The sequence below is a fragment of the Jaculus jaculus genome, chromosome 9, assembly GCF_020740685.1.
Source record: "Jaculus jaculus isolate mJacJac1 chromosome 9, mJacJac1.mat.Y.cur, whole genome shotgun sequence".
Classification (NCBI taxonomy): Eukaryota; Metazoa; Chordata; class Mammalia; order Rodentia; family Dipodidae; genus Jaculus; species Jaculus jaculus.
The window spans coordinates 78,000,253-78,016,788 of NC_059110.1; the positions used below are offsets into that span (position 1 = coordinate 78,000,253).

At 40.1% G+C, this 16,536-nt stretch overlaps 1 protein-coding gene and 1 pseudogene across 2 annotated transcripts in view; one reads left to right on the forward strand and one right to left on the reverse strand.

Moving 5' to 3' along the window:
* Zzef1 (zinc finger ZZ-type and EF-hand domain containing 1) overlaps positions 1 to 16,536 on the reverse strand; it is a 199,177-nt gene that overhangs the window by 154,548 nt on the left and 28,093 nt on the right. For both annotated transcript variants that reach the window (XM_045159638.1, XM_045159637.1), the window contains exons 4-8: positions 14,781 to 14,955; positions 12,143 to 12,342; positions 9,625 to 9,835; positions 4,869 to 4,985; positions 2,362 to 2,540 (exon numbers count right to left, since the gene is read on the reverse strand). In XM_045159638.1, the coding sequence (XP_045015573.1) occupies positions 2,362 to 2,540; positions 4,869 to 4,985; positions 9,625 to 9,835; positions 12,143 to 12,342; positions 14,781 to 14,955 (882 nt within the window). The remainder of the gene's footprint in view (positions 1 to 2,361; positions 2,541 to 4,868; positions 4,986 to 9,624; positions 9,836 to 12,142; positions 12,343 to 14,780; positions 14,956 to 16,536) is intronic.
* On the forward strand, positions 3,400 to 3,499 carry LOC123463791 (annotated as a pseudogene).

A 16,536-nucleotide genomic window follows, 5' to 3' on the forward strand; every position in this document is an offset into this window, starting at 1 on the left:
CACTTAAGCCAGATGCACAAAGTTATGCAAGCGCACAAGGTCAGCAAAGTCACACATGTGCACAAGGTGGTGCACATGTCTGGAGTTCGACTATAGTGGCTGGAGACCCTGGCATACCAATTCTCTCTCTCCCACTCATAATAGAAAGGCCAGCCTATTGGACTTGCCTCAAAAAGACATCAATTAGCCGGGCGTGGTGGCACACACCTTTAATCCCAGCACTCGGGAGGCAGAGGTAGGAGGATTGCCATGAGTTTAAGGCCACCCTGAGATGACGGAGTTAATTCCAGGTCAGCCTGGACCAGAATGAGACCCTACCTTGAAAAACAAAACAAGGGCTGGAGAGATGGCTTAGTGGTTAAGCGCTTGCCTGTGAAGCCTAAGGACCCTGGTTCGAGGCTCGGTTCCCCAGGTCCCACGTTAGCCAGATGCACAAGGGGGCGCATGCATCTGGAGTTCGTTTGCAGAGGCTGGAAGCCCTGGCGCGCCCATTATCTCTCTCTCCCTCTATCTGTCTTTCTCTCTGTGTCTGTTGCTCTCAAATAAATAAATAAAAAATTTAAAAAAAAAAAAGAAAAACAAAACAAAACAAAAACAACAACAACAAAAAAGACATCAATTGTGTCTGACTTTAAATGTTAAAAATAGGGCTGGGGGCTGGAGATATGGTGTAGCAGTTAAGGCATTTGCCTGAAAAGTGAAATAGACCCAAGTTCAATTCCTCAAGACCCATGTAAGCCAGATACACAAGGTGGGGCATGTGTCTGGAGTTCATTTATAGTGACTGAATGCCCTGGTGAATGCCATTCTCTATCTACCTCTTTCTCTCTCTTAAATAAATCATTAAAGTTTTTAAAAATATTTTATTTTTATTTACTTATTTAATTGACAGAGAAAGAGGGAGAGAAAGAGAGAATGGATATACTAGGGCCTTCAGCCACTGCAAACGAACTCCAGATGCGTGCACCCCTTGTGCATCTGGCTAATGTGGGTCCTGGGGAATCGAACCTGGATCCTTTGGCTTTGCAGGCAAACACCTTAACTGCTAAGCCATCCCTCCAGTCCTAAAATTTTTTTTTTAGAACTTTAAATATCAGTGGTTAAAGGGGCTTGCTTGCACAGCCTGCTAACCTGAGTTTAATTTCCCAGTACCCACAGATGCATGACTCTGGAGTCTGTTTGCAGTGGCAAGAGTGCTGGCATACATATACTCTCAAATTCTCTCTCTCAAATAAATACAAATATGGAAGATTTCTTTAAGAAAGAAAGAAAGAAAAGTTAAAAATACAGGGCTGGGCAGATGGCTGAGCAGTTAAGGTGCTTGCCTGTAAAGCCTAAGGACCCAGGTTTGATTCCCCAGTGCCCATGCAAGCCAGATGCACAAAGTGACACGTGCAGTGGCTGAAGGCACTGGCATGCCCAATCTTTCTCTCCTTTCTCTCTCTCTAATAAATAAACTAAATAAAAAAAGATTTCAAAGAAAGTTAAAAATACAAATCATGCCAGGTGTGGTGGTGCATGCCTTTAATCCCAGCACTCGGGAGGCAGAGGTAGGAGGATCACATAGTGAGTTCAAGGCCACCCTGAGACTACATAGTGAATTACAGGTCAGCCTGGGTTAGAATGAAACCCTACCTTGAAAAAACAAAACAAAACAAAATACAAATCATGAAGCCATATTATGATAAAGGAAGAAACATCCTGGTAGAAATATCACTGAAGAGGGTAGGATCTAATACTGAACTTGGTCACTAGAGGCGAGGGTGGCAAGGAAGTTGTTCTTCACATGTCAGACTGTATTCAGGAAATAGCTTCACAGGCTCTGATGTGGTTGTGGACTGGGGGTCTCATTATGGGTTAGTAGCAAAGTGCCAATTTGGGCCCAGGCAGGAACTACATTGGCAGGCATGTATACACATGCTACCAAGCATCTCCAACAAGATACAGAGGTGCTTTCTGGGCCAAAGATCCTCTCGTGTCAGGCCTGAATGAGTTCCCTCATGCCAGATGAGAACTCTAACTCTTGACCTACACAATGACATACTTCTATACTTCACTGAGGGCGACTATGTTAGAACAGCCACCAGAGCCAAAGACTGGGCCAGTAAATCCCAGGAGAACCACCAGGGTACTTGTATGTCCTCTTCTGCCGACCCTACCATAAATGACCCGTGAGCAACCCCCTTTTCCTATCATCTCCTATGAAAAGATGGTCCTCAGAGGATATACTCACCCAGGAACAGGGTCTACTACTACCCAGTCTATAATCTACCTAAAAGACCAAAAGAGGCCAAGAGGGCCACCAGGTGAAGATGACATTAGGATTTGTCCACTGTTTGCATCATTTCCATCATCATTTACCATATTTGAGGAGCAGATTCTGCCTGACAGATGCCATGGATGAGATGAGGGAGGAGGCTTCATACTGTGTGTCTAGGTGGTCAGTGATGGTGCACAGAGACTTCATTACTTTGGCAACACTTCCTCTTGCTAGTGCAAAAGCCAGAAGTGTCAGTTCTACCTCTGGAGTAGAACAGCAGCTAGAAAGAACAATGGTAACAGAAAAAATTTACTTCCTAAAAGCACAAGAAAATCAGACAGCTCTTGCCCATATAATCGTTCCCCATAAGGAAAATCAACCTGCCATATGCTCCTTAGATATTTATCAGAAATACTTTTTAAGGGTTCAGGAGATGTCTCAGTGGTTAAAAGTGCTTGCTTGCAAAACCTGACAGCCCAGGATCAATTCTCCAGTACGTACATAAAACCAGATACACAAAGTGGTGCATGTATCTGGAGTTTGTCTGCAGTGACAACAGGACCTGGTGTGCCCATTTAATCTTTCTCCTTAGAGATAAATAAATAAAAATAAAAACTAAATACTTCTTTTTTCCCCAAATAAAAAGAAATAACCTGGGTTGGAGAGATGGCTTAGCGGTTAAGGCACTTGCCTGCAAAGCCAAAGGACCCAAGTTCAATTCTCCAGGACCCACATAAACCTGATGCACAAGGTGATGGTGCATGTATCTAGAGTTTGTCTGCAGTAGCTAAAGACCCTGGTGTGCCAATTCTCTATCTGCCTCTTCTTCTCTCTCAAATAAATAAGGATAAATAAATAAAATTTAAAAAAAAGAGGGCTAGAGAGATTGCTTAGCAGTTAAGGCACTAAACTGCAAAGCCAAAGGACCCAGGTTCAATTCTCCAGGACCCACATAAGCCAGATGCACAAGGGGGCACAAGCATCTGGAGTTCATTTGCAACAGCTGGAGGCCCTCCTGACATATCCATTTTTTCTCTCTCTCTTTCTCTCTACCTGCCTATTTCTGCATCTGTCTCTCTCAAATAAATAAATAAAAATAAAATATTTTAAAAAAGAAATAACCTAAAGACTAAAGAGGTTCACTTAAGGAGCAAATATTCTAAAGGTGAAACGATAATGAGATTAGCATGGCCCCTGTGCAAGAATGACATGTAAATTCATGATGTGTTCCCTATTTTTATTGTGCAAGCAACCCTTATATAACTCAGTAAGTGGGGGGGGGGGCTGTCATTAAAGTAAGATGGGAATTAATAGGAAAGAAGGGGAGAGGGAGGGGATAAGAGAGGGCAGTTGGTAGGAATAATTTCAAAATATATTATATACATATATGAAAATGTCAAAAATGGAAATAACCAGGCATGATGACACATGCCTTTAATCTCAGCACTCAGAGGCTGAGGTAGGAGAATCACCGTGTTTGCAGACTGGAGTATTAGAGTGAGTTTCAGGTTAGTGTGGGCTAGAGTGAGACATTGCTTCAAAAAACAAACAAACAAACAAACAAAAACAGAAGAAAGGAAGGAGAACAGGAAGGGAGGGAGGGAAGAAGACAGGGAAGAAAAGAAAAGAGAATAGAAAAGTAGGAAGCTCTTTTTTTTAAAAAAAAAAAAAAGGGAAAAACTAAACCAACCCAGGAGTCAGGGAATCATATCCTCACTTTTGTAAGTTGTGAATATGATGCTAGTAAGTCAAAGATTAATGAGTTGTTACAATTAGTCTCTGTGTTAGGAAGCCTCAAATAGTGAGCTGGGTTGGCTGACTTGAAACTCAGGCTGTTAATCATGTTAATGTCATGTTAATCCTCCTATCTCAGGTTCCTGAGTGCTGAGACTCAAGGTGTGTGCTATTTGCTTTTCTAAAACATATCATAGAGAAACTTAAAACTAGTTGGGTAGCTTAGGAAATAGTCTGTCTTCTATACATATGTCCTCAAGACTCAATGAAGAGAGCTGTGACCCTACACTAAGTGTTCCATTCTGTAAAGCTACTAAGGCACTCTTTCCCAGCTCTGCAGACAGATTTGTTTACCCTATGTGTAAGGGAGTAGGCTCTGAGTGAAGGCTATGGCTAGGAAGAGGTGTGAACTGAGAGGCCTGCACCTTGGACTCTAAGACATCTCTTCTAACTTAATCAAAGGTCTGTTTCCTCTGCCTCTCAATTCTTGAAGTCTACTGATACGGCTAGCATAGGTATGACATTCAGATGGATGAACCATCACTTCACTTTCTCATCAGCTGCTAGAAACAGACCATTTTTGGTGTAAAAGATTCTTTAAAAAAAAAAAAAATCAACCTGGAGAGATAGCTTAGCAATTAAGGCACTTGCCGCAAAGCCAAAGGACCTAGGGTTGATTCCCCAGTACCCACATAAAGCCAGATGCAGAGTAGTGCTTGCACCTGGAGTTCTGTGGCAGTGGCTAAAGGCCCTGACATACCTATTCTCTCTCTCTCTAATAAATAAATATTTTTTTAAATTTCTTAGGACTTAATAAGCATACATGCATGCCTTCCACCCTACAAAGAATTTACCTCATCAACCTTGATTATACCTGGTTATCCTTAGGAGGAAGCTGTCCACTTCTTCCAGAACATTGGGAGACAGGAAGGTTGAGAAGTCTGCAGATCCAGGTGAAAGGGAGAATGGTGGCATGTGCTGCAGTGCTTTCCTGGAATAGTCACATGTGAAAGCAGCAAGGTCAGGCATGGCATCAGACAAAACACCAGGAGAAACTCATGTTGATTAATTCCTCTAAGCATCACAATGTAAACTAGACATCTGTCTCCAGGAGACACAGTAATAAGCAGCTTAACAGGTCTCACTTCTTTCCCATTTTGCAAAAGCTCCATGTTCCTGTATAAAAACTGACTCTCTGAAACCCAGCACTCATTTTATGTAGTAAGAGCAAAAGACACAGACTCTTAAGAAAATTGCCCTGCACAGAAAATTTAACACACAGGATCTTAAGATCTGTGGCATCTAAAGAGGTATGAATTTTATTGTTTCCTAAGCAGATCAGTACCACCATGTTCTCCATTTCAGCTGTTTCTTGGTCTTTCCACTTGAATGTCTGTTTTAAATTGATGTAATGGGCTGGGGAGATAGGTTAGTGGTATATCACCTGCCCCACTTGTGTGAAGTCCCTAGTACCACAAAACAAATAAACAACAACCCCCCTTAAAAGATTGGTGTAACAAGTGATTGTTAAGTACTAGTCAAGTGCACCATGAAAAACTTGAAGGCACATCAAAAAAGTACCAAAACCATTGGTGGCTCACACCTAAAGTCCCAGTATAGAATGGTCATGAGTTTGAGGCCAGTCTATGCTGCATAATGACTTCAAGGCCAGACTGGGCAACACAGTGAGATCTTTACTTAAAACAAACCCTCAAAGAGTTGGGGATAATAGCTCAGTTGATAGAGTGGATTGTCTTGCATGCACGAGGCCCTAAATTTAATCCCCAGCAAAAACAGAAATAACAAAAATGTTAAGTGGGGATGGAAAGTAGTAGAAGGAAGGTAATAAATTTTAAGAAAAAAACCCCTCAAATCTGTGGAAGGGAGTGGGGGAGAGAAGACAAGAGAAAGTAACAGGACACAATTATGCTCAAAATATATACTTGTGGGCTGGGAAAATGGCTCAGTGGTTAAAGGAGCATGCTTGCAAAGCCTGATGGCCCAGGCTGAATTCCCCAGTACCCACAGCCAGATGTGCAAAGTAGTGCATGCATCTGGAGTTTGTTTACAGCAGCACAAGGCCCAGATACAGCCTCTCTTTCTCTCTCCTTGCAAATAAAGACATTTAAATATCTATCTATACACCTGTGTGTGAGTGTGTGTGTGTGTGTGTGTGAAAATTATCAATAAAAAATTTAAAGGTTGTTACAGCTACATCTGGGACAGTATGAGCATCAAAAATGTTAATTATGGGTTGGGAGATGGCTCAGGAGTTGAGGCGCATGCCTGCAAAGCCCAAGAACCCAGGTTCAACTCCCTAGTACCCATGTAAAGCCAGATGCACAAGGTGGCACATGCATCTGGAATTTGTTTGCAGTGACTAGAGTCCCTGGCATGCCCATTCTCTGATTGTTTCTCTCTCTCTCTCTGCCTCTTCCTCTCTCTCAAATAAATAATTTAATTTGATTTAAAAAAAAAAGGTTAATTATGGGCTGGAGAGATTGCTTAGTGGTTAAGGAGCTTGCCTGTGAAGCCTAAGGGCCCATGTTCTACTCTTCAGATTCTATGTAAGCCAGAGCTCAAGGTGATACAAACGCACAAAGTCTCACGTGCACACAAGGTGGTGCACACATCTGGAGTACAACTGCAGTGGTGGAGGCCCTGGCATGCTAATTCTCTCTGTGTGTCTCTTTCTTATGCGCACACATAAAAAAAAAAAAGGCCAGTCTTCTGTGCTTGCCTCAAAAAAAGAAAAAGGTTAATTATAATGCAGTGAATAAAAGAGGTTCTTACTATATAATGATTACTTAATCATGTACATGTAACTACTATATAATGAGTCCTTACTAACATAAAGTTTAATGGATAGGATTTACATAGTCCCAAAGTACCTCCTCATAAAATAAACAGTTATAAAGGAGAAAAAGTCATTCTATGGTGGAAAGATCTGGCAAAGGTCAAAGTTCACATTATTAAAGCTGGACATGGTGGCAAGCATCTTTAATCCCAGCACTCAGGAGGCAGAGATCATTGAGAGTTCAAGGACAGCCTGAGAAAGAGACTATATAGTGAATTCTAGGTCAGTCCAGGCTAGAGCAAGAACCTACCTCAAAAAATCAAACAACAAAAAAACGTTCATATCACTAACACCAGGAACAGGACAACATGCAGCTGTGCGCCACCTAACAGAATGCAAATGACAGCACAGAACCACTTACTTATTCAGGAAGCTGGCATAGGGGAATTAAGAGTTTCAGGCTAGCTTGGGTAGTACAATGAGACTCTGTCTCAAACAAACAATAAAAAAAGTACAAAACTTAAGTCTATTCAAGATGAACATCAGATATCCCAGAACTGTAGGGATTCTTCAAAAATAACTGACCTATTAATTTTTAGAAGTGTCAAGGTCATTTAAGTAGAAGAAAAAAAGAATACAAAGAGATATGATAATGAAATGCAAAATATGGTCCCGGACTGGATCCTCTTGCTACAAAGGACATTACTGGTCAACCTGTAAATTTTAAATGACGTCTAAGAAGTACATGGTACAACGTATACCAGTGTTCATTTCTTCATCTTTATGGGTTTTTGAAAAAAAAAATTTTTTTTGGTAGGAAGTACATTGTTAAAGTCTCTAGGGACAACAGTATACCAGGTTGGTAAACTCTCAAATGGCTGAAGAAAAAATAAGAATTCTCAGTAGTATACTTGCCACATTTTTATAAGCTTAAATTTGTTTAATAATTTTAAAACAGAACGGAGCAGGGCATGGTGTGCATGCCTTTAATCCCAGCACTTGGAAGGCAGAGATAGGAGGATCGCTGTTTGAGGCCAACCTGAGACTAATTCCAGGTCAGCCTGGGCTACAGCAGGACCCTACCTAGAAAAACAAACAAAAAACAGAAAGGAAAAGGGGGGTATGGACAACTCTTACCCCTCAGATCTAGCATTGTCAGAAGTATTATTTGCTGAAAAGGTTTACTTAATAATGCTAACCAGGGTCTGGAGAAATGGCTCAGAGGCTAAAGGTGCTTTCTTGCAATAACGCTAACCAATCTCAAAGGCTGACAAGAGAATAAAATGTTAGCCATGTCCTCTTAGCTGATACTTTGGGAGCTATATTACTTTTCTCTTTGCTGTGACCAAATATCTGACAAGAAGCAGCTGAAGAGAAGAACAGTTTGGTTTACAGCTCCACGGGACCGAGTCCATCATGGTGGGGAAAGCATGGTGGCAGGAGGTGGCTGGTCACACACTGTATCCATGGTCAGGAAGCAAAGAGTGATGAATGCTGGTCCTCAGTCCAGGACCCCAGCCCATAGAACTGAGATGTGTCTTCCCATCTCAAGTAACCTAATCTATTTATTTATTTATTTATCTATTTTTAGAGAGAGAGAGAGATAAAATGTGACAGAAAATAGGCACACCAGGGCCTCTAGCCACTGCAAACAAACTCCAGATTCATGTGCCACCATGTGGAGAATCGAACCTGGGTTCTTAGGCTTCACAGACATGTGTCTTAACCACTAAGCCATCTCTTTAGCCCTCAATTAACCTAATCTAAAAACTTGCTCACAAACATGTTCAGAGATTTGTTGCATCAAGTTGACAGTTGTAATTTACTAACAGAGGAGTTGGCATTAATGGTTTTCACTGCCAGTTATTGAATATATATCCATTACTAACATTTTGTTGCTACTGAAGTTGGGGTTTTTGTTTTTATTGTTTTGAGATAGTGTCGTGTCATGCAGCCCTGACTGGCCTCAAACTTGAAGCTATCCTCCTACCTCTAACTCCTGAGGGATGGCATAAAACTGGTTATTTTTGTCCTGTATGTTACTACTTATTTGTACTTCCCACAATAGTTTTTTTCAAGAAAAAATTTCAAAGGTGCTCTACATTTAAAATAAATTAGTTAAATACTCTTAAAAAGATCTCATTCATTAGTGGAAAGAGCTCCCAGCATGGGAGTCCAAAAGACCTAGATTCAAACTGACCCATCTCTGCCTAGTTGTGCAACCTCAGGGAAAATTACTATATCTTCACCTATAAAATAAGGATAATGTTACAGAAGCATTGTAGTGTCCATAGGTAAAATAACAGACATTTGAAAATGCTCTATTTAACATTACATGAATGTTATATAAACATGAACAATTGTCCCCAATGCACAAGGAACAGCAACAGCATGGATGATCTCACAAGACCAAGGAACTTGGTGAGCTAATGGATATGGGGTGGGGGGGAGTGTGTAAGCAAGGAATGAAGGTGAAAAGACACTTCTTTAAAGTCTGCAAAGTTAGAACACCCATCAAAGAAAGCACCAGCTGGGCATGGTAAAGCATGCCTTTAATCCCACCACTCAGGAGATCAATGTAGGAGGATTGCTGTGAGTCTGAGGTCAGCCTGAGACTACATAGTGAAGCGTGAACTAGAGCAAGACCCTACCTTGAAAAAAAAAAAAGGCAAAGAAAAAGAAGGAAAGAAGCAGTATGTAGCTAAAAGGCACAAACACAACAAGCCTGGGGCCAAGTTGCTACTGAGCCCTGCAATGGAAGGCTCAGGACACTCCTGGATAGTTGCCTGAAGTATAAGAGCACATTGAGGACAGGAAACAGGGAGTGACTTACTGAGTATTGTGTAACACTGTCTGGACAAAGGCAGGATTTGTCTCCATAGAGGCTGTTACCAGAGATGTCAGCAGAGACCAATACCATATTGCAGAAGCATCAGAGACTGAGACCCCAGACTTCTTAATTCTCTGAAAACCAATAGCCCTCAGACCGTGAATCCTAGTGTCACATCCATCGCTGAGGCAACGCTTTATGTTAATCTGGACATCTGTCAAGTACAAACAACAAACTCAGTATTGGATTAACTTCTTTCACAAACACAAGACTCTCAAAAGCAAAATGGCAATTGACATTTCAAAAAGAAAATTCTTAAGACACATTTTGATAAATAAGGTATTCAGTGGAACTAGTATGAAAACTTGCCATAAAACAATGATAACCTAAGAAATCATAAGAATAAGGTATAAAACTAAGGATGGCTTATATAAAAATTTACTAGAACTTTTAAGTTTGGGCTGGGGAGATAGCTCAGCAGTTAAAGGCGTTTGCCTGCAAAGCCTGACGGCCTGGGTTTGATTCCCCAGTACCCACATAATGTGGAACATGCATCTGAAATTTGTTTGTAGTGGAAACAGGCCCTGCAGCATAATTCCTCCCACCCTGCTTCATCTCACTCACTTTCTTTCTCAGCTTGCAAATAAATAAAAAAAAAAAATTAAAAAAGAACTTAGTAAGTCTTGAAAATGACATGGAAAGAATTTTATAAATCTTCACTGACAACCCTTCTAGAATTCTTCCTAGAATTTGGAATTTGGATTGAATTAATTAAGCAGTAGCTGGCTCATAAGGAGTTGTGAGAACATCTTTCTTTTTTTTATTATTTATTTATTTGAGTTCAACAGACACACAGAAAGAGAGAGAGAGAATAGGCATGCCAGGGCCTCTAGCCACTGCAGATGAATTCCAGATGTGTGCGCCCCCTTTGCATCTGGCTAACGTGAGTCCTGGGGAATTGAGCCTTGAACGAGGGTCCTTAGGCTTCACAGGCAAGCGCTCAACTGCTATGCCATCTCTCCAGCCCACATCTTTCTAATAATGAAACCCAAATAGAAGATATAGCCATTATTCACTTTCAAAAGATAGAACAATTCCTTATTTGGCTGAAGGAGGTAAGAAGTTAAAAAAAAAAAAAACTTAGAGAAAAGAGCACCAAAGTATGAGGCAGGAAGATTTTATTCCACAAGCTTAACTACTTCTTTGTCTAGTCGACACCAAGATGCTACCTCCTAGGCCCCAGTTCCTTTGAGCAAAGTAAGAACACATCTTTTGGCTCAGGAAAGTACTAGAAGAAATGAGACAAAACATGAAGCATTCTGGTTCCCTCAATGAAATAAGCCTGGAAAGGAATCACAGAATTGTGATTATTTCCAAAATACTATGTGTAAAGCAAGCTTACAAACTTATGAAACTGCAAACAACCTGGATGTCCCAGAATAAACGATGGGGTAAAATTAAGACATAATTTTATGACACTAAATGTCATCATGAATATATATGACATAACTACATACTTAAAAAATACAAAAACAAAACAAACAAACAACAAAAAAAAAAAAAAAACGGGAGCTGGAGAGATGGTTTAGTGACTAAGGCCTGCAAAGCCTAAGGACCCAGGTTCGATTGCCTAGTACCCATGTTAGCCAGATGCACAAGGTGGCACATGAATCTGGAGTTCATTTGCAGTGGCTAGAGGCCCTGGTGTACCTATTCTCTATCTGCCTTCTCTCTCTCTCTCTCTCTCAAATAAAAAAAAATAAAATAAGTATTAAAAAAAATGGCTGGGTGTGGTGGCACATGCCTTTAATCCCAGCACTCAGGAGGCAGAGGTAAAAGGATTGTTATGAGTTTGAAGCCACCCTGAGAATACAGAGTGAATTCCAGGTCAGCTTGGGCTAGAGTAAGACCCTGCCTCGAAAAACCAAAAAAAAAAAAAAAAAAAAAAAAAAAGAAAGAAAGAAAGAACATATCACAAGTATAAGGAAATACATAATACTTTGAAGAGTAAATTTTATGAGTGTATACTGTCACACACACACATATGTGAATACACAAAAAAAATCTAGAAGGAGCCACAGCAATGTGACCATGACTTAATAACTGTTATGCAGTAGAGTTTTGAGTATTTTTAGTTTATCCATATTTCTCTAATTTTCCAGTAAGAAGAATAAAATATTTTAATTAAGTAATAGCCTTATCTATTTTATATAATTAAAAATATTTTATAGATGAGATAGTAATAATTTCTGTGCATGTAAGGAGAGGTTCTCCCCTACATTGGCTAAAATAATACTACTTCCAGCTGGGCATGGGTGTGCACACCTTTAATCCCAGCATTCAGGAGGCAGAGGTAGGAGGATTGCTGTGAGTTTGAGGACACTCTGACACTATAAATTCCAGGTCTTTCTGAACTAGAGTGAGACCCTACCTCAAAAAACCAAAACCAAAACAACAACAACAACAACAAAAACTACTTCCCCTCCTCCCTTAACAATCCTCTTAGTTCTGTCCAACTCACAGAGTTGAGTGATGTTGGCGTTTTCCAGTAGGGTCACATAACCAGTGACATTGCTAGGGATGTGCACGTCTCGGACTTCCTGGAGATCGTTGGCATTTCTTCCCACAGCTACTGTCACCTGCTGTGGCATGTAGCTTTGGTCAGTGGAAGCCACTGCAATGGACAGGTGCCTAAGTACAACATCTGGCTTCATTTTTAAACTGGAAAACATAAGAGAACAGAAACCAAAGTTTATAATGGTCATTTGCTGGCAAAGCCTACAAGTCCCACCTCAAAGGACTGATATCTAACAGCAACTAACCTGACACACTAGCTATGTGTTTCAAAGTCAGTATGGTCTTCCTAAGTCTCTAACATACCTTTCAGTTCAAAATTATTAATTTCCTTGCAAGCTACTACTATAGACAATAATGGACAATATGAACATTCTAGCAAAATCCCTTTCCTTAGCAAGAAGCAAATTCTAAACTATATCCCAAAAGCTAAGCATAGTCCCTCATCTACAAATTAGCTGAATGTTAAAGTACCCTCTAAGAGAAAACAAGATAGTTATTTCTACTTGCACCTGTATTGGTCAACTTCTGATTGCTGAGACAAAACAGTTGACAAAATCAGTTTAATGGAGGAAAGTTTTATTTCAGCTTACAGTTCCAGGTTACATCATGGTGGAGAAGACATAGCAGCAGGAACTTAAGGTAGCTGGCACATTTGACATAGTGAAGAGAGAGAGAGTGATGAATGCTGCTGCTCAGTCAGCTCTCTACTTTTTATTTGTCCAGTACCCCAGCCCATGGGCTGATGCTGTCTACAGTTGAGTCTGTCCACTGCAATTAACCCAATCAAGATAATCCCTCATAGACATGCACAGAAACCTACCTAATCCAGACAATCTCTTACAGGTGACTAGGTCCTGTCAAGTTGACAATCAATATAAATCATCACAGTACCTAATAAAAATTGGTCCATTTTCTTAATGAACTTGTGAAAATTTAGATAGTAGTTTCAATGTCTACCAATATCATGGTTTAGTGTCATTAATTCCACTTGAAGATTCCTGACCATCTCACTACCTCTTCTAACCTCTTTGACTCAGTAGGGTTTTTCTACAAGTGTGTATAGCATGTGTGGTGTACGTCCCCGAGTGCAGATGTACATACCCATCCTAGAAGAGAACACTGGTGTCCTCTATCACTCTTTCTACTTTGTTTCCTTCAGGAGTCTCTCACTAAACCTGAAGCTGCTATTTTGGGTTAGAATGGCTAACCAGTCTGCCCCAATTCTTCTATCTCCATTCCTCACAGAACTAGAGTTATAACCACAGATGATCATGCCCCGCTTTATATATATATGTATATGTACACACACACACACACACACACACACACACACACACACACACACTTTTTTTTTTTTTAAGGTAGGGTCTCACTCTAGCCCAGGCTGACCTGGAATTCACTCTGTAGTCTTAGTGTAATCTCAAACTCACAGCAATCCTACTACCTCTGCCTCCCAGGTACTGGGATTAAAGGAGTGTTCCACCATGCCTAGCTTTATATTTATATATTATATATGATTATGTTAAATATATATTATGTCCACATATATGTAATCATATATATGTATATATAATTATATACATATATGTATTTTAATTGTATTTATTTATTTGCAAGCACAGAAAAAAATGAGATAGAAAGAATAGGTGTCAAGGGCCTCTTACCACTACAAAGGAACTCCAGATGCATGTGCCACCCTGTGCATCTGGCTTTACGAGGATACTGAGGAAATGAGCCCAGGTCATCAGGCTTTTGCAAGCAAGTGCCTTTCATCTCTCCTTTCTATAGTTTTAAAATTACTTATTTCCACATATATGTGTATGGATGTGCCAGGGCCTCTTGCCACTGCAAACAAACACCAGATTCTTGTGCCACTTTTTGTGTCCAGCTTATGTGGATGGCTTGGGAATTGAACCTAGACTAGTAGGCTTTGCAAGCAAGTGCTTTTACCACTGAGCCATTTTCCCAGCCCCTGCCCATTTCTTTTTTTTTTATGTGTGTAATAGGGATAAAGCTCAGGTAATTTCAGGCTCTCAGGCTTGTGCAGCAAGTTCTCTTACCACTGAACCATTTCACCAGTCCCACACTGTTTAATGTTTTGTTTGTTTTGAAGTAAGGTCTCACTCCAGCCCAGGCTAACCTGGAACTCTGTAGCCCAGGCTAGCTTCAAATACACAGTGATCCTCCTACCTCAGCCTTTGGAGTGTTGGGATTAAAAGCATGTGCCACCATGCCCTGCAATGTTTTGTGTTTTTTTTTTAATTACAAGAAGGATTTTAAGAAATACAGTCACACCTGATGTAAGAATAGTACTTTCCTCTGTGATGCTAATTTTCCTCAGCGGTTAGTCCAAAGGATGTAACATCAGAACCATAAAATATTAATCAAATGCTAATTTCTCCTTTAAAATATCAAGCAAATTGTATATTTGTGAAAATATGAACCAGATTACATGATTTTAGATTATTCCTTTTACTTGATTCATGAAGCATCTTCACAGATAATCATTCATAATAAGAAAAAAAAGGTCGTCAAGTAGAGAATATTCCAAATTTCAAAATAATAAGTATTGTACCACCCACCGAATCCAGTGTGAGCGGGCACTGCCATCTGACTGCCAGTAAGATGATGTTTCTCCATTTGTCATCCTATAGATGTCTGCAGGATTGGAGGATGTTTCTATATAAGCATAGCACTTTGTGACTGACTTTGTGAGTTTATCTATCTCTGGACTTCTGGCTAGATCTCCAGGGCTTTCTGTAAGGAAGGAAGAAAAAAAATAACACAAAGTTTATTTTCGCAAACCTATTTCACAAAGGGAAAAAGAGGACTGGAGAGACAGGTCACCCATTAATGTACCTGCCCACAAAGGGAAAAAAATAGCCATTTAAAACATTTAGAAAACAGAAAAACATTTAGTATTTTGGCACTAGAAACTAACATTCCTTAAAAATCTCTTCCCAAAAACTCACTGGGGGCTGGAGAGATGGCTTAGTGGTTAAGCGCTTGCCTGTGAAGCCTAAGGACCCCGGTTTGAGGCTCAATTCCCCAAGACCCATGTTAGCCAGATGCACAAGGGGGTGCATGTGTCTGGAGTTCGTTTGCAGGAGCTGCAGGCCCTGGCGCACCCATTCTCTCTCTCTCTCTCTCTCTCTCTCTCTCTCTCTCTCTCTCTCTATCTGCCTCTTTCTCTGTCTGTCGCTCTCAAATAAATAAATTAAATAAACAAACAAAAAGACCTCATTGGCCAATGATTGTCTTATTATCTCATTATAGCATAATATTTAAATCATTTCTATATTTAAAAACCATGCTAAGAGATTTACATTTCTTTAATTATGAATGAGGCATTTTAAGTCCCTTACATTTCTGAGTATTCTCTGGTCTTACTCAACTCATGTTTTCTTGTGGATTGCTAGCCTTTTCTTAAATTTATGTATTTTACAGACATTGGATAATGTATATATATGCACATGTAATAGCTAATGTTTACTTGAGTGCTTAATGGGTAGGCATGTACGATCACACCTGGCTTTTCTATGCATTTTTTACCTATAAATTCATTTTATTTTATTTTTTTATTTTTTATTTTTTGAAGCAAGGTCTCACTCAAGTCCAGGCTGACCTGTAGCCCCAGGCAGGCTTCAAGCTCACAGTGTTCTTCCTACCTCTGTCTCCCAAGTGCTGGGGTTAAAGGCTTGTGCCATAAAACCTGGCTTAATTCACTTTAGATGTGAAGAAACTAAAGAACAATCAGTTTGAGTAATTGGCCAAGAATAGTTCCTAAAAAAAATTTCATCATGGACTGACGGGAAAAATGGCTCAGTAGTTAAGAGTACTTCATGCTCAAACATGATGGCCCAAGGAAACCTGAGAGAAAGCTGAGTTAGATCACTAGGACCCATATAAACAGTTGGGTAAGGCCATGCACGCCTGTAATCCCAGTGCTGCAGGGAGAACAGATACCCAGGAATTGATAGAGCTTGTGAAAAAATGACAAGTCTAGGATAAGTAAGAGACTCTGGCTTAAAATACGAATGGGAAGAAGAAGATTGAGGAGATGGCTTAGCAGGTAAAGGGACTTGGCTGCAAAACCTTCTGGTCCAAGGTTTAATTTCTCAGTACCTATGTAAAGCCTTCCAGATACACCAAGTTCATAGGCAGCAGAAACAAGCCCTAAAGCCCCTTTTCTCTCTATCTCTGAAATAAACTTAAAAAAAAAAAAAACATTTTAAAAAATAGAAAGAAAAACACATGCTTTAAAAAAACAACCTGGGCTGGAGGGATGGCTTAAGGCTTAAGGCGTTTGCCTACAAAGCCAAAGGACCCAGGTTCTAT